This window comes from Cynocephalus volans, chromosome 4 (genome assembly GCF_027409185.1).
Source record: "Cynocephalus volans isolate mCynVol1 chromosome 4, mCynVol1.pri, whole genome shotgun sequence".
NCBI lineage: Eukaryota > Metazoa > Chordata > Mammalia > Dermoptera > Cynocephalidae > Cynocephalus > Cynocephalus volans.
In genome coordinates this window covers 161,750,827-161,775,314 of record NC_084463.1, presented here as the reverse complement: position 1 = coordinate 161,775,314, position 24,488 = coordinate 161,750,827, and the positions used below count along the sequence as shown (strand labels likewise).

At 49.8% G+C, this 24,488-nt stretch overlaps 1 protein-coding gene across 3 annotated transcripts; it reads right to left on the bottom strand.

The window, feature by feature from the left end:
- Window positions 1–367: 367 nt before the first annotated feature.
- DPP3 (dipeptidyl peptidase 3) lies at window positions 368–23,044 on the bottom strand. 3 transcript variants are annotated; one of them, XM_063093073.1, is made up of 18 exons: window positions 23,001–23,044; window positions 21,672–21,946; window positions 20,282–20,371; window positions 19,319–19,456; window positions 18,663–18,737; window positions 17,910–18,003; window positions 15,400–15,530; window positions 15,175–15,305; window positions 15,044–15,102; window positions 13,963–14,157; window positions 13,679–13,791; window positions 13,232–13,324; window positions 11,705–11,767; window positions 11,484–11,608; window positions 11,252–11,372; window positions 9,909–10,088; window positions 3,029–3,191; window positions 368–947 (listed from the first exon to the last, which is right to left on the bottom strand). In XM_063093073.1, the coding sequence occupies exons 2-18, from the start codon at window positions 21,939–21,941 to the stop codon at window positions 775–777; spliced, it is 2,214 nt and encodes a 737-aa protein (XP_062949143.1). In that variant the 5' UTR covers window positions 21,942–21,946; window positions 23,001–23,044; the 3' UTR covers window positions 368–774. The 3 variants fall into 3 exon arrangements, with proteins under 3 accessions (XP_062949143.1, XP_062949141.1, XP_062949144.1); XM_063093071.1 differs by lacking the exon at window positions 23,001–23,044 and adding an exon at window positions 22,854–22,993; XM_063093074.1 differs by lacking the exon at window positions 23,001–23,044 and adding an exon at window positions 22,691–22,717.
- Between the last annotated feature and the right edge of the window lie 1,444 nt (window positions 23,045–24,488).

Here is a 24,488-nt window from a genome sequence, read left to right as displayed (position 1 = left end):
TTTGGGCAACAAAACAAAAGCCCTCCTGTCTTCATCTTCATGGTTAACCCTGCTGAAAGGGGCCATGTCTTTTATTGCTGCCTTACTGTAGAGGTCCAGGCTCAGAAAAACAACACAGGAAGATTAAGGGGCAACGCAGAGGATTCTGAGTGAAGTTGAGGGTTTCCAGTTTTAGGTTCCCAGAATACTTCAAAATGCAAGAAATGCCACGAAGGAGAGCTGCAGATTGTGCTGTGTTAAACTCTGTATTCTCATTTAGAGATGATGTTAAAATCTTGTTGTGAATGGGAGGCTAAAAATGACTCTCCTGTCCCCTCCCCAGTCCTGCCAGGAACCAGTAGGAGGAATCACACACATAAAAAGATAGTGGTTGTTTCTAATGTTTATTTTTCTGGTTGTAAAAGTAGTACATGAAGAGCATTGGATTTGGTGAGAACGTTTTGAGCCCTGACTCTGTCACATACCACCTGTAGGATAACATACCACCAGTTACTTCTCAGAAATGCCACTTCTTCATCTGGGAAACAGGATAAGGGGTCCTATCTTGCTCACTTTATAGATGGCAGTACAGAGCAAATAAGATAACAGAGGGGAAGCACTTGGTAAATTGGAAAGTGCTGACAAATATAAGGGGTTAGTGTCACCACCCTCAGCTGAGGTAGCACCAAAGTCTGAGCTCCTGCCCCTCCCCTAGCCCCTAAATATACACACAAATGGAGGGTGACTTGTAGTTTTGGTTTGATGGAGTGGGGGGAGAGGCCACACAAATTTTCCTCAGGCCTGGCCAGCTGGGACCTCATTGGGGCCCTTCCAGAATCGGGCATCAGCTGTGGCTAGCTGGGTGAGGATCTCCTCCAACTCCGGCCCATCCTCTGGGAAGCGCTCGGAGAAGGATTGGATGAGGCCGGCAGCAGAGGCTTCGTACTCGAGAAGCTGCACTTCTGAGCCTAGGGAGGAGACGGAGAGAAAACAGCAGCTGGGGATATTAACCATTCCTCATGGGTTGTTGGGAGTTAATCCATGGAAAGTTTTTACCCAGTGCCTGGCACATGAAAATCCTCAAAAGTTAGCTATCATCGTTATCATCACCACTGTTTTTTGAAAATCCCACCTGTTCTTCAGGTCTAGTTTAACCAGCACTTCCTTCCGAGAATCTTCCAGGATCCTCTGGAAGATAGATGCGATCTTCCCTCCTCTTAAGTGTTCAGAGCACTGTTTATATCTTTTGAGTACTCACTAATGCTTCTCTTGTATGATTATCTATCTCCATGTCTTATCATTCCCAATGGGCTGTGAACTACTTGAGGGCAAGGCCTGGGTCCCCTTCACCTCTGGATCCCCAGTGGCTCCCCAATGGCTCACACAGGGCTGGACATGTCAAAGCAATGGTGATATTGTCCATGTGGCCAGCATGACTTGTTAATTCACGCATTTGATAGACACTGAGCAGCTCCGGTGGGCCAGGCCCTTGCTGGATGGTGGGATGTGCTGTTCCTACTGTCACAGAGACAAGACTCACAAGAAAATGACCCCGCATGATGGGCGCATGAAGAAAATGAAGCTGTTGACAGAACAGAGAGGGACTGAAGGGGTTAATTTAGGTGGAGGGGTCAGGGACAGTCTCTTTCAGAAGGTGTCATTTAACAGGGACCTGGATGATGAGAACTGAGAACAACCAAACAGGCAAAGAGCTGGGGAGAAATGGTGCCAAGGAGAGGGAACAGCCTGTCCAAAGGCTCAAGAGCTCAGGGGGCTGCAGAAATGAAGGGGCCCGGATGCCTGGAGTGCAGTGAGTCAGGAAGAGGGGTCACTGAGGCTGGGGCCAAATCTCAGGGAACCTCTGGAGGGCATGGGAAAGAGTTTGAAATTCACCTCTTAATAAATTTTTTTTTTACCAATAATAGGTAATGACTTTTTACAATTTTTTTTTGGTGGCTGGCCGGTACAGGGATGGAAACTTGGACCGTGGTATTTATAGCACCACATTCTAACCAACTGAGCTAACTGGCCAGCCTGATATTGACTATTTAGTTATTTTTTTAGCGGCTAGCCAGTACAGGGATCCAAACCCTTGACCTTGGTGTTGCAATATTGCGCTCGCAGCAAGTGAGCTAGCCGGCCAGCCCATTATTCCATTTAACCCTCACAGCTGCCCGCGACGTATGGATGTGAGCAATACACGCTCTTAATCTGACTCTTGGCTCCTCCAGTAAAAAGGTAGAAGCCTTGTGCAAATTACTCCCTGTGCCTCAGTTTCCTTATCTGTAAAATGGGGATAACAAAACACCTACCTCATTGGGTTACTGTGAGGATTTAAAAGGTTAATCCACAGAAAGCACTTGGAACTTGAAGGAAGTACTTCAGCTTCACTATAATATCAGCACACAATCAACACTGGCTTTATGAATGAAGACACCAAAGCACAGAAAGACTAAGTGACTACGCCAAGGTCACAGGGTGGAGCTGAAGCTGGTGCGCTGACCACTCCACAGCACCACCTCATCTTAGGTGCTTCAAGTGACAGGTGTCAGGGAAGATGAGTCAAGGGGTGACAGGGAAGTGAACACAGGCACTGGGACCCCAAGGGCTTTTAATACAAAAGGTACAAGTTCCATGCAGACAGGGTCAGGGCTTTTGGAAGTGCAATTGCCACCCAAGAAGGGAGAGAGACAATAGAGCTGTTGATCTTCCTCATAGATGTAGCTGAGTCACACTGTCCCTGGGTTCCACTCAGTTTGTGGGATCCCGACTTCCTGCCTGAGCAGACCTGGAGCCCGGGCACCCAACAGGTCTGATTCTCTGGTACCCTGCCTGGCCTCCCCATAAGCCTAGCGTCTGTCTGCTCTGCTAGCCCCTGCTTTGCCTGCCTTCCTCAAACCTGTGGCTTACGACCTGCACGATGTTCTGCACGCATGCGTGCGTGCATGCGTCTGTGTGTGTGTAGCCTTCCCTGAGTCCATAATGTGTCTTTTGTGCTCCCATTGGCCCTGTATGACCCCCCATCAGAGAGGGCTCAAGAGTCCATTACCTTCAAGGCGAGTGTTGGGCTGAACGATGAGCTTCCGAGATTCCTTGCGCAGCAGCACCGTGTCCCTGAGGGTGAGGAAGCACTCGGGGGGCGCGTCAGTGACCGCTGCATACCCCTCGTACAGGGCCCGCCCTCCGGCCACATCCCCTGTGGACTTCAGCACCTGTGGGAAGGAAGAAGTATCTGGGGTGGGCACTCACCCTGCATCCTCAGGGCCCTGTCAGGGGCCACAGCCGATTGTGCCCATCCCTGGATGGTCTGTCCTATGCTTTGAATGTGTCCCCTCCAAAATTCAGGTGTTGACACTTAATGGCTAATGCAATGATATTAAGAGATAGGGCCTTTAAGAAGTGATTATGCCATGAGGGCGCTCTCTTGTGAATGGGATTGAGGCCCTTATGAATGAGGCTTTCTGCAGTGTTTGGCTCTCTTGCCCTTCTGTCTTCTGCATGTGAGGACACAGGGTTCTTCCCTCCAGAGACTGCAGCAATAAGGCACCTTCTTGGAAGGGGAGAGCAGCCCTCACCAGACAACGGAAACTGCCAGCACCTTGATCTTGGACTTCACACCTTCCAGAACTGTGAGAAATAAATTTCTGTTCTTTATAAATTACTCAGTCTCAGCCTTTTGTTATAGCAGCACAAAACAGACTAAGACAGTCTAGAAAATGCTTGACTCTGTCATTTACAGGCTGTGTAACCTCCGACAAGTTATTAAACCACTCTGAGCTGTTACGCCTAAACAGGAATTGTATCTGCCCTCTCACGGTATTATTGTGCTGAATGACTGGGAAACACAGATCAAGTGCTTAGCACATAATAAATGCCCTCTAAACGGGAGCTAATGTTTCTCATTTGATTGTCTAGTTTGATGTGTAGACAGGCAAGTATTCCCATCACCATCTTTTAAAAATAAAACATTTGACATACACAAAATATATAGTATATATGTTGTAAAGAATAATTAAAAAGACACCTATACAGCCCCACCCCATTTAAGAGTTAGTCCAGCTGCCCCATCCTTGACTTCCCCTGTATCCTCCCCCATCTGAGGACACCACGGTCCTCAATTCTGTGCTTATTATTCCCTTGCTTTCCCTGAGTTTTACTCTCAATCATATATTATAGGTTGAGTATCCCTAATCTAAAAATCCAAAATCTGAAATGCTCCAAAATCTGAAATGTTTTGAGTGCTGACACGTCGCTCAAAGGATACACTCATTGGAACGTTTTGGATTTTTGGGTTTTCAGATCAGCAATGCTCAACTTTTAAGTATATAATGCAAATATTCCAAAATCTGAAAAAATTTGAAATCTGAAACACTTCTTTCCCCAAACATTTCAGATAGGGGATACTTTTAAGTTTTTGCCTGTTTTTGAACTGTATATATTTTGATTTGCTTTTCTGTTTGAATTGTTTGAGATTCATCTGTGCTAATGCATGCAGCTACAGTTCTCCCTTCTCACTGCTGTATAGTATTCCACTTAAAAACATACAACTTAACCTTCTAATGTTGATGTGTAATTTGTACTTTTTGCTATTAAATGCTGCTGTGAACATCCCTGTATGTCTCCTTGATGGAGTTTGGATGTGTTGTCCCCTCCAAGTCATGTGGAAATTTGATCCCCAATGTGGCAGTGTTGGAAACTGATTGGGTTATGGGGGCGGATCCCTCATGAATGGATTAATGCTCTCCCTAGGGGAGGGGGGATTAATGAGTGAGTTCTCGCTCTATTAGTTCCCGCGAGAGCTCGTTGCTTAAAAAGACCCTGGCACCTTCTCTCTCTCTTCCTGTCACCATGTGATCTGCTTGTACCCGCTGGCTGCCTGCCACTTTCTGCCATGAGTAGAAGCAGCCTGAGGCCCGTGCCAGATGCAGCTGTCGCAGAACCGTGAGCCAAATAAACCTCTTTCCTTTATAAATTACCCAGTCTCGGGTATCTCTGTTATAGCAACACAAAACAGACTAAAACACTCCTAATGAACAGATGTAAGTTTCTGCAGGAGAACTGATGGTCTGTAGGTCATGTGAATGCTCAACTTTAAGAGGCGATGCCAAGTCTTTCTCAGAGTTGTTGCACCAATTTACACTCCTGGAAGCAGTGGGTGGCGGTCCTCGTTGCTCAGTCTACTTGGTGGATTTTGGCAGTTTTAAATTTTTGCCAAGCTGGTGGGTATAAATGGTATCTCATGTGGTTTAAGTTGTAAACTGATTACTGACAAGGCTGAACATCTACCTTTAAATTGCTGGTCCATTCATCTTCCTCTTCTGTTCATTTTTGCTTATTTTTCTGTTGGGTTGTCTTTACTTCACTTTTTTTTTTTTTTTTTTTAAGTTCTTTATATATTTGAGGTATGAACCTTTTGTAAGGATGTTGTAAATACCCTAACCCAGTTTAAGACTTGTCTTCTCACCTTCTTTATGATAACTTTTGATGAATAAGTTCTTTTTAATGTAGTCAGAGGGATCAGTCTGTCCCCTGATGGGTTGTACTTTTTGGGTTTGAGAAATTCTCCTTCACCCGGAGGCCCTAAAGATATTTGTCTCCCAGTTTTATACCTGCCCGTCACCTTTAAGCCTTTAAGCTCTCTGGGACTGATTCTGTGCTTGGAATAAGGTAGAAATCCAGTTTGTTTCTCCATAAGGATAACCTGTTCTCCCAGCACCACTCCTTAAATGGCCCCTCCTTTCTCCAGCGATCTAGAATGCCACGTCGATCATGCACCAAGGAGCATCAGTGCCTGGGTTCTTGGTTCTGTTCCACTGATGGATTTGTCTATTGCTGCCCAGTACCACACTGAACTTAATACATGCATTTAAGGCTTTTAGGTACCATTTAGCTACATTCTACATATTTTGATTTGTTTTGTTTTGTTTTGGTCAGCTCTAATTATTTTCTAGTTTTTGTTCAGATTTCTCATTTAAGTCACAATTTATTTTGAAGTGCTTTAACACTTACATATACACACACTTTAAATTACCATTTTGATACTGACTCCTAACTTAAATTCACCAAAATTAGAAAATAAGTCATTATGTGATTGATCTTTAAAGGTAATGAGCCTTTTTTCTATGGCCTATGATGGTCCATTTTTATTCGGTGAAAATGAGGTATGTTCTTTAATTGTTGGTGCTAGTTTTTATACACATTTATTAGATCAAGCTTGTTATTTGTGTTATATCAAATCTTCTGTATCTTATCTATTCCTTGTCTTATTGATCTGTCAGTTTCTTAAAGTAGTAAAACCTCCCCCCTTATAATAGTGAATTTTTAAATTTCTTTTTAGTATACAAGATTTTAATTTATATATTTTCATGCTATATTATTTGACACATACAAGTTTAGGATTATTATAGCTTCCTGGTGAACTGAACTTTTTATCATCATCACTAGAGGTATTATTAGATTTTATCTAATAATGCTTTTTGTGTGAAAGACTTTTTTCTGTGACTTTAATACAGCTGTAATAGTTTTCTTTCACTTAGTATTATTTTTCTCTATCCTTTACAATCTTTCTATGTCTTTACGTTTTTAAGGTTATCTCTTATAAACAGATAAAAATCTTGTTTTTTAATTGAGGCTGACAATCTCTGTCTTTGAAGTAAAGAGCTTAGTCTACATTTTATTACTGACATATTTGGAGTTATTTCTGCCTTCTTATTTTGTGCTTCCTGCCTTTTCTGATTGTTGTTTTCCTATGTCTTCTATTTTGTTTTCTTTTTTTAAAAAATTGTGGTTAGAACTCTTGAGATCTACCCTCTTAAAGCATTTTTAACTGTACAATAGTGTTGTTAACTACAGACACGCTATTGTACAGCAAATCCCTAGAACTTATTCATCTTGTATAAATGAAACTTTATACCTATGGAATAGCATGTCCTCATTCCCCCTTCCCCCCAGCCTCTGGCAATACCACTCCCCTCTTTGCTTCTATGAGTTTGACTATCTCTGATACCTCATATAAGTGGAATCACACAGTATTTGTCCTTCTGTGACCAGCTTATTTCACTTAGCATAATGTACTCAAGGTTTATCCATGTTGTTGTAAAAGGCAGGATTTCCTTCTGTTCTTTAAGGCTGAACAATATTCCAGTGTATGTATATACCACATTTTCTTTATCCATTCTTCCATCCATGGACATTTGCGTTGTCTCCATATCTTGGCTATTGTGAATAATGCTGCAAGGATGGTGGGAGTGAAAATATCTCTTTGGAATCTTGATTTAAATTTGTTTGAATAAATACCCAGAAGTGAGATTGCTGGACTATACGGTGGTTCTATTTATAGTTTTTGAGGAACCACCACATTGTTTTCCATGGCAACTGCACCATTTTACATTCCAGTCACCAACAGGACACTAAGCTTCCTATTTTTCCACCTTCTCACCAACACTTCTTACCTTTCGTTTTTTGATAATAGCTATCCTAAAAGGTTTTGGTACGCATTTCTCTGATGATTAGTAATGTTGACCATCTTTTCATATATCTGTTGGCCAGGGGCAATGAGGACTTGCTATTCAATAGGGATAAAGTTTCATTTGTATGTTTTCTTTGGAGAAATCTCCTTTGCCCATTTTTTAAATTGGGTTATTTGAGATTTTTTTGGCAATACAGTTGTAGGTCTGATTCTTTTTCCTCCTTATCTTCTTTTGGATTGCATTTTAGAGGTATACTCTCTATTTTTATTATTTTAGAATTTACCCTAGAAACTACAGCATGCACACTTAATATAGTCTGATGCTATTTAATATATTTGTCTTCTTTCCGAATTATGAAAGGATCTCAGAGTATCTACTCCAATTCCATGACTTATATGCTGCTGTGGTCCAGTATTTAATTTTTTTTTTAATTTCTTTTTTTTTTTTTGGGGGGGGGGGGGCTGGCCAACATGAGGATTCAAACCCTTGACCTTGGTGTTATAACATGGGAGCTCTAACAATCTGAGCTAAATGGCCAGCCCAAATTCTCTTTTTTTAAACCCACAAATTAAACATTTTTCTTGGTGTACAAAGTTCATATTGTACATTTACCCTCATACTCACTATTTGCAATATTCACACAATTTCTTCTGGCTTATCAAACCTTCTCTCTGGGGCTGCGTTTTTCTCTCCTAAGTTATATTCCATAGAAGTTTTATTACTGAGGGTCTGTTAATGGTAAACTGTTTTTGCTTATCTAAAAATGTCTTTTATTCACTCTGATTTTTAAAAGATGATTTTAAAGTGACAGTCACTTACTCTCAGCGCTTTGCAGATGTCATTCCACTGTTGTGTGGCTTCCACTGTAGCTAAGTTAGCTCTCAGTCTAATTGTCATTGTTTTTGTCTCTTTTTTTTTAGTGGCTGGCCAGTGTGGGGATCTGAACGCATGACCTTGGTGTTACAAGGCTGTGCTCTAACCAACCATGCTAACCAGCTAGCCCCTAACTGTTATTCTTTTTTAGGCAATCTGTCTTTATTATCTGGCTGCTTTTAGGATTTTCTCTATGTCTTTGGTGTTTCACAATCCTCTATGATGGTTTCTAGGTAGGAGTTTCATTCGTCCTTCTTGGGATAACTTGAGCTTCCTGGATTTATGAATTGGTGTCTTTAATCAATTCTAAAAAATTCCCAGCCATCTTCTTTTCTTATATTCCCTCTCCTACTTTTTCTCTGTCCTTTCTTTTCAGAACTTCAGTTGGATATACACAAGTTCTTCTCACACTCTCCTCCATGTCTCTCTCCTTTTTTTTCTTTTTCCTTCCTAACTTAGAAGCAGATCCTCCATGTCTCTTAACTTCTCTTTTAAATTTTCTGTCTTTATCTCTCTTAGCTGTATGCTTTATAATTTCTTTTATCTACCTGCCTTTTAAAATTTCAATGGTTGGGCCGGCCCGTGGCTCACTCGGGAGAGTGCAGTGCTGAGAACACCAAGGCCCCGGGTTCGGATCCCATATACGGATGGCCGGTTCGCTCACTGGCTGAGCGTGGTGCTCACAACACCAAGTCAAGGGTTAAGATCCCCTTACCGGTCATCTTAAAAAAAAAAAAAAAAAGGAAAAAAAAAAAGAAAAAATAAATAAAATTTCAATGGTTATCTAGTTTAATTCAAGGAGTTCTATTTGTTCTTTTTCCAAATATATGAATTTTGGTGGATCTGATCCTTGTTCTCTCTGCTGATTTTCAAGTGGCAAAGCAGGACGTGAACCTAGGGCTCCCTCCACAAAAGCCTCTACCTTCTCAGACCCAGGGTTAGAATGACATTCCTTAGCTGTGGAGTAAATAAAACCAACTGGGAACTCTTAGAGAAAGGCTAAAGAGAATGTCTCAACTTTCTGTCTTCTTGACAGTACTTAACATCCAGAAGGTACTGGACACACGTTGATCAAGCTGACATGTCAGACCTAGGAAAGTTTGTAACACAGATGTCAATGGGAGCCAGGTGGTATCACAACAAGTGATTAGGGCAGGTACAAGTAACAGGGAGTGTTGAGGACCCAGGCACACTGGAGAGTCCATGCCATGTCCAAGTGCAATGGCTGCTACTCAGTATCAGCCAGTTGTTCGTGTGAGAGTTAAGCCTATTGTTGCCAGACCTTCCAAGAATCCAGAAATACAAACATATACCTAACCTGTGCCAATTTTCAGAATACGAGGCGGGCCAGAAACATGGCTGGGATTGAGACCCCTGGCAGAAGCCTCTCCCCGCTTGCCGTCTCATTGTTGTGCTTTTGGTTTTACGGGGGTCTGATATAAGAAACAGCCAGACTAAAAATGACACTTGGTATAAAGATTTGTTGAATGAATGAATGAACTGATTAGGAGGCTATGAGGAGGTGTTAGCAGGGTGGGCAGATAGGCAGAAATTAGGGGGGCTCCAAGGAGAGGGGCCTTCACTTACCTGGAGTCTCCGCAGGAACCGCTCCAGGGCGGGCCTGCCCACAGAACGGATTTTGCTGCGGTCGAGGCGGACCCGGGCATCCGGGCGCCCATCTGAGCCTGCAGTGGGAGTGACAGTAACGAGTCCCTCGCCAGCCTCCAGCAAGACCCTCAGGATCACAAACCGGGCCTGCATGTGGGCCTGCCAGGCCAGGGGGAAAGGGGTCATTTGTAGCCAGTAGCAAGTGCTTGGTCCAAGGCCTGACATATAGTATGTGCCCATTAATTGTCAATTATTATTGTCATTTTATTCTCTCCCCTGCTATGGGTCCTTTTCTGCCTATTCCCCTCCCCTAAATCCTTCCTCCCTCCTCTGCTCACAGCGAGGACAGGCTGGGAACAGGGAGGCGATTTTCAGGTAGAACCTGGGGCCCTGTGCTCCCCCTTTTCACCCACCATGGCCCCTGCTGCTTCAGACCCTCCCCCGAGGATGGCAGCTGCTCCCAAGGGCCCCTGAGCACTTTCTCCTCCACGATCTTGTTTGCACTCAACAGTGGGACCAAGTAGGCATCACTATCCGCATTTTACAGATGACAAAACAGAGACTCAGAGAGGTGAAGTCACTCGCTCAGGGTCACACAGCTGAAAAGGCCAGGACACACACTCTGACCCAAGTTTCTGGAATCTACAACACGTATTCCTTTTTTTTTTTTCAGTGGCTGGCCAGTAAGGGGATCTGAATCCTTGACCTTGGTGTTATAACACTGTGCTCTAAACAACAGAGATAACTGGCCAGTCCTAAAACATGTATTCTTTTGATGACATAATATTGCCTTCTCAAACCATGCTTATTTGAGATTGTAAAAAAATTTCTATTGCTTACCCATTTCCAATGTGCATATGATAACTGAGCAGCCAAGCCTAAGGGCTCTGGAGGCAAACTGTGTGGATTTGAATCCTGGCTCTGCCAGTTACGACAAGTTACTTAATCTCTTTGTGCCTCAATTTCCTCATCTCAAAAATGAGGATAATAATAGGGGTTGATGCTGGGAATAAGAGTTAATTCATGTAAGGTGCTTAGCACTGTGTGTGGCACAGAGTAAGTCAGTTAATAGTGGGAGGAAAAATCATCTCATCTGATTCATCCTGAAAGTGGCTGGGGAGAAATTATTACTCCCATTTCACAGACAGGAATACTGAGGCTCATGAGAGTGACGTGACTTGCCCCCCAAACACTGGAGTGTGGGATTAAACTCAGTTCATCTGCCTTATACATACAATTGTCCTGTCCCTCACCCAGAATCCCAATCTTGGCACCCACTGCAGGCTCCCTCCCGCCACCTGAGGGCCCCAACTGACTCCTACCTGTCGCCAGCTGGAGGCCTCAGGGGTGTAGAACTCTAGAGCAAGCAACCCAGCCCGAACCATGTTGAGCCAGTTCACGTAGATGACATCTTCTGCATCTTCCCCCTCGAAGCCAAAGATCCTGGAGGGAAGAAGGGCAGGTGGCAGAGATGATTAGAGGCTGTCCTGCCCTCCTGGCAGCAGCCTCTGCCCTCACAGGTGGGGTCCCGCCCCCGCAGCCAGCTGCTCATACTCCAGCACTTGGGGGTTGAGGCAGAGGTAGAGGCCCACACTCTCAGCCCGGCACTCTTCATAGCTGGAGGCGATGGTGCTGAACTTGCTGTCCCACGTCTCCCCGCTCCGGTACCAGCTCTGAATCTGGGAGAGGAGGCCCAGGAATCAGGCTAGGGGGGGCCACTGCCCACCCGTGCCCACCCTCCCAGCACCCCAGGGCTCCACTGAGGCTGTTCTCACCTGCTCCCCCGTCTCTGGGTTGATCACTGTCTCCTGGTCAAAGTTGAACACTCCTTTCTCATCCTGTATGAGAAGGGTCATGAACATGGGGCAAGTAAGAGGAAGATGTCCCAGCCCCAGAATCCACTGGCTCAGGAGTGGCTCAGAAGGCAAGCGGGGAACAGCAAGCAGATAGCAGGTCCATTGACAACTGATGCCTCCAAACTTCCCCAGAGCCCTCCGGAGTGGAAGAACCAGAGCCACCTACTCCACTGCACAGGGAGGGAAACTGAGGACCAGACAGGAGGAACATGTCTGAAGTCATGTGAAGACCCAGAGCCAGTATCTCTGGGGCTCGGTCGGAGATGCCCCCATGGTGGGCCAGAGAGCCGGCTGCTCCTCCCCACCCACTTTCCGGCCTGTGTCACGGCGCTGCCAGAGGAGGCTGCAGCATTATCCTCCCTGTCCCACCATGCACCAGGCGTCCTTCACGTATCATCCATTGAATCCTCACAACCGCCTCCAAAGAAGGTTCTATTATTACCCCACTTCATGGATGAGGAAACTGAGGCTCAGAGACTGAAAGTCCAAACTGGAATCAGCACATAAACCCCGGGTACACTATCTCTTAACACTAACACCCATTTGCCAAGGGCCTACTACATGCCAGGGCTTAGTACCCATCTTCCTTTCTATTTCTCACAACAGACCATGTGGTCGGGTCAGGAACCCCATTTTACAGATGGGTCAACTGAGGCTCAATAAGAACTGACTTATCCAAGAGCCTGGATAAAGCCTGGACAAGGCTGAATAAAGCCTACACCAGGCTGCTGTCCCCATCAACTGCTCCCCAAAGCCTCCTGACTTCCCAGGCCCAGCTCCAGTCCTTCCCTATCCAGGGAAGCAGCCCTGCCCCATGGGAACAGACCCAACCCAGATCCCTGCTTTCTCTGATGGTCCATGCCCAACCTCCAGTCATCTCTGTGCAGCTCCGTGCTGGGAGCCCACACAAGCTTTTCTCAGCCTGCCAGAAAGGCTGTCTGCCTTTTCTGTATTCCCCAGGTGGGTGTGGACTCTTCCAGTCTGGCTAGCTGGCAGGAAGGAGCTGCTCTGGGGGGAAGTGGCTCCTTACAACACCTGGAAAAGTACAGGCTCCAGGGAATAGCAGTGCAGACAGACAGTACTACAGCCTTGGGACAAGTAGTGTCCAGAGACTGCCCCCTCCCAGCCTCTGTTCTCAGCGTGGGCTTCTTTGGCCTAAGCCAAGCAATTCCTCCTGGTGTGGGGGACAGGAGCTGAACTGTCTTGGAGGCCCCTTGTCACCCACTCAGTCATCTGAGCTCCTGGGACATCTTGGGGGAGGGCAAGACAGGGTCTTCCCCCGGAGAAATCAGGTTTAGGGGCTGTTTTCTCCACTGACCCAAAGCCCCCAAGTGTAGAGACTGGAGCACCTTTGCCCCTGCATAGGGCTGGGCATTGGGGAGGGGAGCTGTGAGTCGGGAACCGGGGGCGGCTTCTGCTGGCACTGAGGCGGCCACACCTTCTTACCTGCACGAAGAGTTTGCCGCTGCCGTGGCCCAGCAGCTCATGCAGCCCCACCTGCACGTCAAAGGAGGGCCCCTTCCAGCGGATGTACAGGTCCTGCCGAGACAAGCAGAGATCCATCCTGTCCACTGTCCCGTCATGCAGCCTGTCAAGTTGGCTTCCCCTCCCGCGGCCAAGGGTCCACCGCAGTTCACATGCTTGGTGTGGGCAGACTGAGTTCCAGACCCTCGCGGACCCCTCATCCCTGCAACTACCCAGGAGTGGGGGCTGCCTCCGTCATGTGGCTGGTGAGGAAGTCAAGGCTCCAAAGTGGCACGTGGTCCCACGGCTGGGCAGCGGCAGAGCCAGGACAGAAGCTGTGCTCTTTCGCCCCCACTGCTCCGGGCATCTGCTTCCTGCATCTGCCAAGGCAGGGAAGGCCTAGCCCGACCCTCCGCCACCGGTGCCCACCTTGTCATCCTCCTCCAGGAAGGTGAGCTTCTCCCGCTGCGTGGCATACGCCACAGCCAGCACGTTCCCCAGTGACACATTCTTAAAGCCTTCCGTCTGCCTCAGGTCATCATCTGGAGAAGGCGGGGAGGGCACCAGGAAGGGGGACAAAGGTCAAGGGCTACACACACGAGAAGAGCAGGCTGAGACAGTGAATTGGAGGGGCAGGGGCGGCTCTCAGTTGAGGCTCCCGGGGTTTGGGGGGACAATGCCAGGGCTCAAGGGCCAGGCTTGGGGAAGCTCACAGTTGGGAATGTTGATGCCGGCAGGGATGCCAGAGCCGGCGAAGGTGAGAACATCCAGGGAGGTGAAGTCGGGGGTGAGGAACTTGTCCTTCTCAAAGGCTGGGGGCCAGGGTAGCTCCTTCAGCAGCTGCTCCGCACTCGCCACCAGACGCTCAAACTTGGCACTCATGGCTTTGTTCACCATGGCCACGAAGCCTGCAGGGTAGGGGCGGCAGGGGAGGGGTGGCTGTGGCTTGGCTGGCTTCTGGGAGGGATCTGATGCCACCCTACTCAGTCCCTGGACCCCTCCAGCCAGCAGGCACAAATGCCTGCTGTGCAGTGACCCCATGCTGGCTGCTGGGGGCAGCAGTGATCCAGGCCTGGGCCCTACTGGATCAGGACCCTGGCAGAAAAGCAGCAGGCAAGAGAACCTGTGTCTCCCCTCAGGCCTCCTCCCTGGGCCCGGATGTAGGGCCTCAGACTCGAGCCCACCGGGGCTGCTGCACTCCCCTCCCTCCTCCCAGGCTAATCTCTCTGGCTCTGGCAGGTGGGTGCTCAGACTCTGTATCCAGGGGCTGGGGAGGATCAGATGAGTGAATCCTCAGGCTGGACACCCTGCCTTGCACAGGTGGGTCCCAGAGGGACGTGGGGCTGGGGGCTGAGGCAGGCTGCCACCAGCCCAGATGACAGCAGCCAAGTCAGGCTCACAGTCATAATGTCAATCGTGCTCCCAGCCACCAGCACAGCAGTCTCATACATGATCTCACTGCTGATCGGAGGCTGGGTACACAGTAGTGAGTGACAAGCCAGGCTTGGAATGCATGTCTGTCTGTCCAGAACTGGGGTGCCTGGGCTCGGCCACTCACATCTGTGAAATGAGGATATAAATCCTCATAGGACAATAATGTCTAAAGGAATTAATATAGGTAAGCTTTGCGAAACATGCCCAGCACGTGGTAAATAATGTTTATTTACCATGGCTCTTATTGTTGTTATTACTGCCGAGGGCGGGAGGGAGAACCCTCAGGGGACACTGGAAGTGTAAACCTGGACACGGGGGAAGGGATTCCCATCTGACCTCTCCCTTCCTCCCAGAAGGTACCTTCAAACTCCCCTCGGGAACCAAAGGGGTCGCGGTAGCTCTCGATGAACCCGATGTAACTGGGGGAGAGAAGGGCAGAGATGGAGTAGGGGCGGGGAGGAGGGGGAGGTGGGGGTGCAGGCTGGCCTCACCTCTCCACAATGGGGCCTTTGTCCTGGATCCAGAAGCGGGAGCCCCTCTTGTGGGCCTCGATGGAGCCCTGGATAAAGCTTTCCATGTACTGGGCCAGCATCTGCTCCTGCTGGCTGTTGGCCGCATATGACTGGGAGCAAGCAGGGCTCAGTCAGTTTTGGGCCACCCATCCACCCCCCTTCACTGCCCTGAGCCTGCACCCCTCAGTCCCTAGCCAGCCCTACCTTGGCTTTCTCCAGATGCTCCACCACTTTCTGAAGTATGGGGGCATAGTCCCCCCGGGTCACCTGGAAATGTCTACCCCGGAATTCATAGCTCTTCAGCTTGGAAGTCACTTCAGAGTCCAGGGCAGGCTCTGAGGAAAGAGGGACCACTCAGGGGAAAGGCCAGTGTAAGACACTTCAGCAGGCTTTTCATCATGGCACTTTCACCATAAGATCTTCAATGGCTCCCCAGTGCCTACAGAAATTGGTATAAACTCTCATCTTCAAAAAATATATATTATGCGATGTTCTAACTCATTTAAGCCTCACACCAACCCTGGGTTAGTGAGAAATCATTATCTCCATTTTACATATGGGGACACTAAGGCACCAAGAGGTTAAGGAAGTTTTCCAAGGTCACATGGACAGCAAATGACAGAGCAGAAATTCAACCAGAACAGCAGATTGTATGTAAATAGACGGCCACGTCGCCAAGGTAATGGCAATGGTCCCTATCAGGAGGCAAGAGGGTGAGTGGGGAGTAGGAGATGTGACGACAGAAGAAAGAAGTTGGAGCAAAGCGAGGAAGGGGTGATGAGCCAAGGAACGCAGGCGGTCTTCTAGAGGCTGGAAAGGCAAGGAATAGATTCCCTCTGAGGACTCCAGAAGGTACACAGCCCAGCTGACACCATGATTTTAGACTTTGGACCTCCGGGACTATAATAGAGTAAATTTGTGTTGCTTTGTGCCACTTAATTTGTGGTAATTTGTTACAGGAGCAACGGGATCCTAATACACTGTTGTATTTTGCTTGTGTCTGATCAATATACTTCTAGGCTATGTAAAAATTAAAAAAAAAAAAAAAAATAGCCCCAGTATTTCCCTCTCACTTGCTCTTCTTTCCTGTGACTTCTCACATTGAGTGTGGGATCCACATTCCCTCCCCTTGTAGCTGGGCAGGCTCAGAACTATAGCAGATGTGATGCCATGTGACTGTCCAGGCTAGGTCACAAAAGGCCACAGGGCTTCTGCCTGGCTCTCTTGGGAGCTCACTCTTGGAGCCCAGCCACTGTGAGCAACATGAAGAGGCCACATGAGGTGTTTTGGCTGACAGCCTCACCTGAGGTCCCTGCTGATAGCCAGTTTCTACATGTGCCCAACTGCACTTTCAGTGACACCAGCCCCTAGCTGTTGAGTCACTGTCAGCTTCCAGCTGAGGCCCCAGACACCGTCAACCAGGGACCAGCTGTTCCTCCCATGCTCCATGCAAATTCCTGACCCACAGAGAACATGGGCACAAAAAGCCGGTTTTCTATCACTCAGTTTTGGGGGTGTTTGTTACACAGTGATAGATAACTGATACACTAGGGCGGCCTGGCTCCAGAGCCACACACTTGGCCACTCTCCTACGCTGCATCCTGTACTGCGAGAACAGACCCAGCTTACGTTCTGGTGGGATGTACTGCTATTCTCTTGAACCCGTATCCTTCTCCCTCATCAAATCAAACTGCCTGCTGATCCCTAAGCTTTCCCACCATCTTGCTTTGGCTCACACTGTTCCCTCCACCTGCAGCACAGTCCTGCATACATCTTCGTTTCTGTCCACACCCAGGCTCTGAATATCTCCCAGGTGCCAGGCACTGGGGAGACAAGGGTGAATGAGACTCACGGCCCCTCCTCTCAGGGAGTTTGGAGTCAAATGGGGGAAACAGGAAAATAACTGGGAGATGACTGGGCGTGCTGATGGGAAAGAGAAGGGCGTGGACTCAGCTGTGGGAAAATGGGGAAGGTGCTGGGGAAGGCAACGTCCACGCACGGCCTAGAGGATGGGGAGGGTTGGCGAGGTGAATGCAGAGGGGCTGAGGGTGTTCTGGGCAGAAAGGGGAACAGATCGTGCAAAGGCCTGGAGAGGGCAGTGAGAAATGGAGGTGGTGGGGCACAGCCAGAGCACAGGGTCTAGGCAGGAAGCTGTGGGGAAGATGTGGTAGGTAAAGCAGGGTCGGGTAGATGGGGAGGGAGAAGAAGGGAGGAGGAGGAGGAAGGGGAGAGATTGGATAAGGGGCATAAAGGATAAGTAGGATTTATAACAATGAATATGCTAATAAGAAAAAAAGAAAAAAAAAAGCAGGGCCGGGTGGCAAAGGTCCTCACAGCAGCCTGAACGTTTCTGTCCACACTGTGTCCATCTTCCCCTTGCCTGGTAACAGCCCCAATTTCCCACTGAGAATCTCCCCTACTACCACCCCCAGTCCAGTGGTCTGGGAGGAGCTGACCTCATCACCTGGCTCCAGGGTAGGCTTGAGACTAGGTGGAGCCAATCAGATACCTGCTGCTTGCCTGTCCACAGATAAACATGCAACCCAAAATATAGAAATAAGAGGCACTCCCAGGGCTTATGCAGAAACTCCTAGGAGAGAAGGACCCACTTACTGCTGGAGCGGCCGGGCTGGTGGCCTGGGCCACCCAGGTTCAGAAATGCTAAGGAGGGAGTAGAAGGGTCGTGAGGAGAGGCTGCCCAGGCCTGAGCTCACCTGTGCCAAGCACAGAAGCCAGCCGCACCTCATAGCAAGCCTTCCCTTCCTGGCTGACCTCCTTGAAGAGCCGTGTGTTGTAGGCACTGAGGTTCTGGAAAAGAGCAGGGCAGGGTTAGGGGGAGAGTGAGATCTGGAGAGGGCAATGGGGTGGGAAGAGGGAAAGTGGGTCATGCCAGGGAGAGAAGGCTTGGAGGCAAAGTGGTGGGGGGGCCTCTGAGGGACCTTCCCGAGTGGTCTGGGAGCAGGAGAGCAGAGGTGGGTGGCCAGGGCTGACTCTCCTGCTGTGCTCAGTATACCTGGCACTAACTGTTTCGAAGCACTGATGACTGTGCCAGGCCCTGCATGATCTCAGCTACACCAGGGCTACACAAGGCGGTTCCCTTTCACAGACAGGGAAGCTGGTCACACAACTGGTGAGCAGCTGACTGGAAATTCCACCTGACACAGGGACCCTGGAGCTCAAGCACAGAAGTGGCTCTGGTGTCCTGCCTCGTGCTGCCTGCAGTTGTCATTGGGCCCTACGGCCTGGGTGGGGCAGGGGCAGCTCTTTCCCTTTCCCTGGCACACATGAGGACACTTGTTCGTGCCAGGTGGACCTCAGATAAGGATTCCCCAAGTCTTTTCCACCTCAAGGATCCAAGATGCCCGCGCTCTGGGTCCAAGGTGAGACCCAGGAGCGGGTACCAGTGGTGAGGGGGCTGGGCCGAGGTGCCCCGCCAAACCACCACCTTGAGTTCTGCAGCTCCACACCTGTGAGTCCAGAAAGTCTTGAGCCAGTTTGGCATCTTCCATGGTACAATCCCCAGAGAAATAGGTGGTGATTCCCTGTCAGGGAAGAGAGGGGAGGTGGTAAAGAGGAGTTGCCGAGGTCGAGGGGCTTGCAGGGACAGCTGGTCAATGCCTTCCCAGGCTTCTTGCACCTCCTCTCAGCAGCCTCCACCCTACCCTCCATCTCTTTCCAGGAGAAAAAGTTTTAAAACATGCAAAAAGATGCTCCTCTCCAGTCTTCCCGCAGCTCTGCTCCAGCCTCTCCCAGGCTGGCCCACCCCTAAGGCTTGCTGTGGCCTCATCCCATGCAGCCCAAGCAGCCTCCAGAGGCAGGAAGCCTGTGACCCCCTCCTTCCCCATCATTCTCTCCTCAGCTCCCTCCATCTCCCGGCTCTTCTCTCCTTCCCTCTTCCTGCACACAGCATCCTAGGATGTCAGATCTGGGAGGGCATTTAGAAAGCATTCCATCCGACCTGCTTCCCATTTTACAGATGACAACACTGAGGCCTGCAGTGAGGGTCAGCTTTGCCTCAAGAGTGTGAGGGGGAGCCTACTGCCTCCCTATCAGACGTTCTTCCCTACATACCAGGTGGCCCCAAAGGACACCTTCCACTTTCCCATGCAGCTGGGGGCCTCACCTCCTTCCCCAGGCCGAGGTGCCGAAGCCTTGGCTCCAGAGAGAACATAAGCTCCCCGCAGGTCTGCCAGAGGCTCCTGACTTCTTCCGGGTGCTGCTGGGCGGCCTTACTCCCCAGGATCACCTGTTCCAGCTTCTCCTACAGGGGAAGAGAGGCCATTGGCCCCATCATACCACCCAAACCTGACCCCCAGAGCGTTCTCATCTACTTCCAAGCTCTTTTTCACAGTCTAAGACCTTGGGCTCAGAGTGTGGTCCATGGACCAGCAGCACTGGTAGTGATGAGAAATGTCGTACCTTGGGCCCCACCACTGCAGAGCTGCTGCCTTCCAACAAGATCTCCAAACAAACGATTACATTGTGTAATGTTGGATATACTAATTATCCTGATTTGAGCATCACATATTGCACACAAGTAATGATATTCAGCTCCGTACTCCACAGATATGTACAATCAACTATGTTACAATTGAAAAAAAAAAGGTCACCAGGTAACTCATGTGCACTGTGGAGTCTGGGAGCCCGACGGTCCCTGGGCGGGATGACCGTGCCCAGGCCTCTCCACTGTTCCCAGTGATGACCAACAGGCTCCACTTTTGCAAACACCTGATAGTTCACAGAACCTTTCCACATCCTGCCCTTTTTTTTTTTTGGTGGCTGGCTGGTATAGGGATCCAAACCCTTTGACCTTGGTGTTATAACACCGTGCTCTAACCAACATATCCTGCCCTTGTTCCACCCTTGGATCGGCATGGTCTGGAAGAGCTGTGTTTTTCCTTTACACGAGAGGAAGCTACAGCACCTAGTCAGGCTGGGTGACACCCACAGTTGCACAGTGCAGCAGTGTCAAGTCAAGGCTCTGCTCAAGGCCCCTGACTCTGGTTGGGGCTCCCGAGGCTGCGTTCCCCACCCCCACCCCATCAGACTCCTCCTTCCCACCTTCCCCAACCCTCCCTCATCTCACCTTGGGCAGGTTGGGAACAAACTTGGTGTCACCAAAGGACTTGTAGTTGCCCATGTTGGAGTAGACACCGGCGGCATAGACCAGGAAAGCCTGAGGGAGGAGGCAGGCCTCAGAGACCTGGGAAGCACAGCCTCCCTCACCCCAGGGAGGTCTCCTCCTGAGAGGCAAACACCCCAGTGCAACCAGTATGGGTGAGGCTGAGAAATCTGGGGGCAGGACGAAGAGCCTAGGAGGCCGCAGTCTGGCCCCAACTTACTTTCACAGACCAATCCTCACATCTCTGTTGTCCAGCCAAACCGGTCTTCTTAGCAGTTCCCAAACACACCCAAGTGCCCACCCACCCTGTCAGCAGCCTATGGCCTATAGGGCCTTTAAGGCCCACTTAAAACACCACCTCCTTCTCTAGGATGCTATCCTCAGCCCCTGACCTGCCAGGCAGCTGGCATTGGAAGCCCCAAATGTTAGAACTGGAGGGGGCCTCACTCTTCCATCTACTCTATGGCTTTTGTTGGCCCAGATCTAGTCTCCCTTCCTCTGGTAACAAGACCTCAATCTTCCTTTTCAGAGATGGAGTTCCTAGAGCAGGCATGTAAGCTGGCTTGGCCAGTCAGAGAAATCACCTTCCCTGGCTACAGGGATGGGCATAAGGCTCAAGCTGGCCAATAAGAGCTCTACACAACAAAAAAGAATGAGGAGGATTTATATGTACCCCATAAAAGTTCTGCAAGACATGGTGATTAATGAAAAAAACAGGACACAGAAGAACATGAGGAGAATGATCTCATTTATGGAAGGGAAAATAAGGAACTGATCACTGCACATGTACATATACTAGTATGTAATACACAGACAGGGGACAGGCTGCCGCACCAGCCTCAGCGGTTACCTTTGGGGAGGGCACTGAGAATGAATGATCTTCGTGTTTTGATTTGTGTCTTTCTGTATTGCTGCAATGCACTAAGAATTCACCTATTACTTGGCCAACAGATCCTCAAATGAACAAAAACTAGAGGACAGGCACAACATTCTGCCCAAGGCCATGCAATGTGGTAGAGAAAAACTGGTCCAGAAATCAGACCTCCTGATTCCTATCCTGGACTCTTTCCTTTACCTTCTCGGAATCTCCACCACTGTTTCCTGTTATAAATCACAGCAGCCACTGTTTTTCTTGTTCTAAGTGGGTCACCACAACGACATGAGGCAGACAACCCACGTGCATATTTTACAGATGAGAAGACTGAGGCTCCAGGAGAGGAGGTTCCTCAATTTGTAACCTGTGGTCTAATCCTCTACCTATTCCTTAAAAGAGAGAGAGCTTTGTACCCCTGCATCTTGGTCCCTCACATCCAGAAAGCACTCAGGGAATGCGGGCTGGCCGGAGAGAACTGACCTGATACTCCTCCTCAGTAAGGCCCTCAGCCAGGGCATGTTGACGCAGTTGGTCAGGGTCCTGGGCACGGAAGAGGCGGCTGAGCAGGGCATAGATGTAGGGGGACTCAGGGGAGGTCTGCAGCAGCACGGCCAGGCCTCCATACCAGGCAGCCCGTGACAGGTAGTGGGCATAGAGGCGCTCTGTGGGTGACAGCAGGCGGAAGGCCTCACGGCAGTCCAGGCTAGACACACCAATGTCATTGGGCAGGATGTATTGGGTGTCCGCCATGGGCCCTGTTGAGAACCATCACCATCAATCATAACCATCACTTACCACACACCAACTGCACACCTGGCTCTGAACCCTCCTGATCACATTTAATCCTCCAAAAGTTCATGAGGAAGGGAATACTATTGTACCCATTCACCAGATATGCTGACTGAGGCTAGAGAAGTTTAGGTGACTCACCCAAGGAGATTACAAAATACATTGGTGGGCCATATTTGGCCTGTGGTCCCTCAACCTTAAAAACTGAATCCAACCACCTAGAATTACCGATGAGGAAACTGAGGCCCAGAGAGGCTAGGAGCCTTGCCTAATCATACAACAGAGGGGTCAGCAGCAGAGACCCTCATCTCTAGACTCCCAGCCCAAGCCCCTCCTGTCTCCTCTCTTCCTTCTCTGACCTGCTAGCCTTCAACTCTTCACTTTTCTGCACCTCCATATCATCCTCTGTAAAAACAGAATTATAATAATCCCAACTTCACCAGGTGGGTGTGCGAATTAGATGAGGTCACCCTGGACAGAATGTACCTACAGTAGTAAATGACTTTCCTTGCACTCTTTTCCTTCCCCAGGGCTCCCAGGATCTGTCCCATTCTCATCCCTCTAATTGCTTTTCCTTCAGACCTCCATTCTCCTAACCCTCCTTCCCTGTGCTCAGCCAGGGAAGCCACAGAGCCACAGAAATTCGGGGCTGGAAGAAAACCCATTTTACAGATAGGGAAACGGAGGCTTGGAGAGGCCAAGCAACTTACCGAAGGTCTCACAGCTCCGTTGGGACCCGGGGGTCTCCCAACCCAAGGCATTCTCCACACCCCCCTCCTTGGCTGGGGTTTCCAGCCTCCCCCCGCCCCCCGAGGCTGCGCCCCGGTAGCACAATCCCCCGGGTTCTGAAAGGCGTGTTAACTCTTTGCTGACCAGAGCACTCCGTGGCTTCGGCGCCGGGATGAATTTGGAAGGGGTACTGGAGGGTGGACAGAAAGGGAATAATCTTGCGCTCGGTCCAGCCTCGCCCTGGTCCCCCGGGGAATGACACGTTGTGACCCCTAAAACCGGACGCCTCACCTCACCGGCAGCAGCTGCTCCGTTCGCAAACTCACTTCCTGCTTCCGGTTCCCCCATTCATAGGAGCTCCGCGAGCCCCGCCCCCACCAGCCAATGGCCTGGCCCCGGAGCCCAGATGGGCGTCGGCCACAGCCAATAGGCGCGCGCCGAGGGGAGCTCCTCGGGCCGCTCGCTCCCCGCCTCAGGAGCTACGGGGTGGCACGAGGATCTTCCCTGGTGGCCTTGGCCTTTTGTCCTCAGGCTGCCCTCGCGCGGAACCGAGACGCCCGCGCCAGCTTGGCCGCGGCCTAGTCCAGGCAGACGGGGCTGACAAGGTCCCTGAGCCCGGGCGGAGCCGGCGTAGGTGTCCTGGGCGCAGCAGCAGCGACCTCCCCCGACACACGGTCCCGACTCTGCTCTCCTTTGGGGTTTCATCGCAGAGTTCCAATGGGACTTGGGAGCCTGGGGGTGGAGACTCTTCCGAGACTGAAGCTCTCGGTTCAGGGAATCGAGGCTACTGGCGAGCGGGTCCCGGCCAGGGCTGAGATGGTCCCACCCAGGCTGGCCGCAGAGGAACGTCCCCCAATGCTTCCCTGCTCCGCCACTGATTCGACATGGGCCTGTGGCAGCCGCTAGACATTTCGGAGCCTCAGTTTCCTCAGCACAAAGGGGCGAGGGCAGGGAAGGGCTGGCAGATGGGTAAGAAAGCCACCGGCGAGCCCAAAAGGCAGCCCGGGGCAGAGGCGGGCCTGAGGTCCGCTCATACACGTCTGGACATTCTTGCCAGACGACGGTCTGGGTGGGGCATGGCATGTGGAAGTGCCTGGCACCAGGAGTGGGCCGAGTGAGGAGCATTGTGAGGGTCCCTGGTCCTGAGTAAGACCTAGCAGAGTCAGGTCGTCTAAGGTCAAAGATCTCTGCCACCTACTGGCTGTGTGGCCTTGGGTGGGTCACTTTACTGGCTTCATCAGCTGGAAAACCCAGCTGATAATTGAATCCATTCCAAGGGATATTGCAGGCTTAAGTGACGTGCTAACTGGGTAATGCCGCCCCCTAGAGTTGTTTGGGGGTAGGGAGTGTTTGGGGACTAAAATTTGGCACACTCTCCTTGCCATGCCTGTATCTAGGCCCAGGGCAGCGTCTGTCCACCACAGACGCCAGTTTCTCGTTCACAAAAATGCCCAAGGTCCTGCTTGGCACAAGTGTTACCAGCTGTTGGCTTTGATGACGATTGCCATTATAAGGAGGAGTTCAAAAAGTTGGTCTATGTCCTTAGGAAAGTCACCCTTCTTTCCTGTGCCTCAATTTTCGTTGTCTTTAAAATGGGTATAAAGTTGACTGACTCAAGTGACACAGAAATGTACAAGTACACTAGTAATGGAGGTAGTGTTGTCCACTGCCACCAGGGCACAGCTCAGGCAACCAAAAGGTCCTGGTACTCCTGGGATCCCCTAACCAAACTGCATGATCACATTTTTTTGATCACAGCTAATATGAGCACTTACTGAG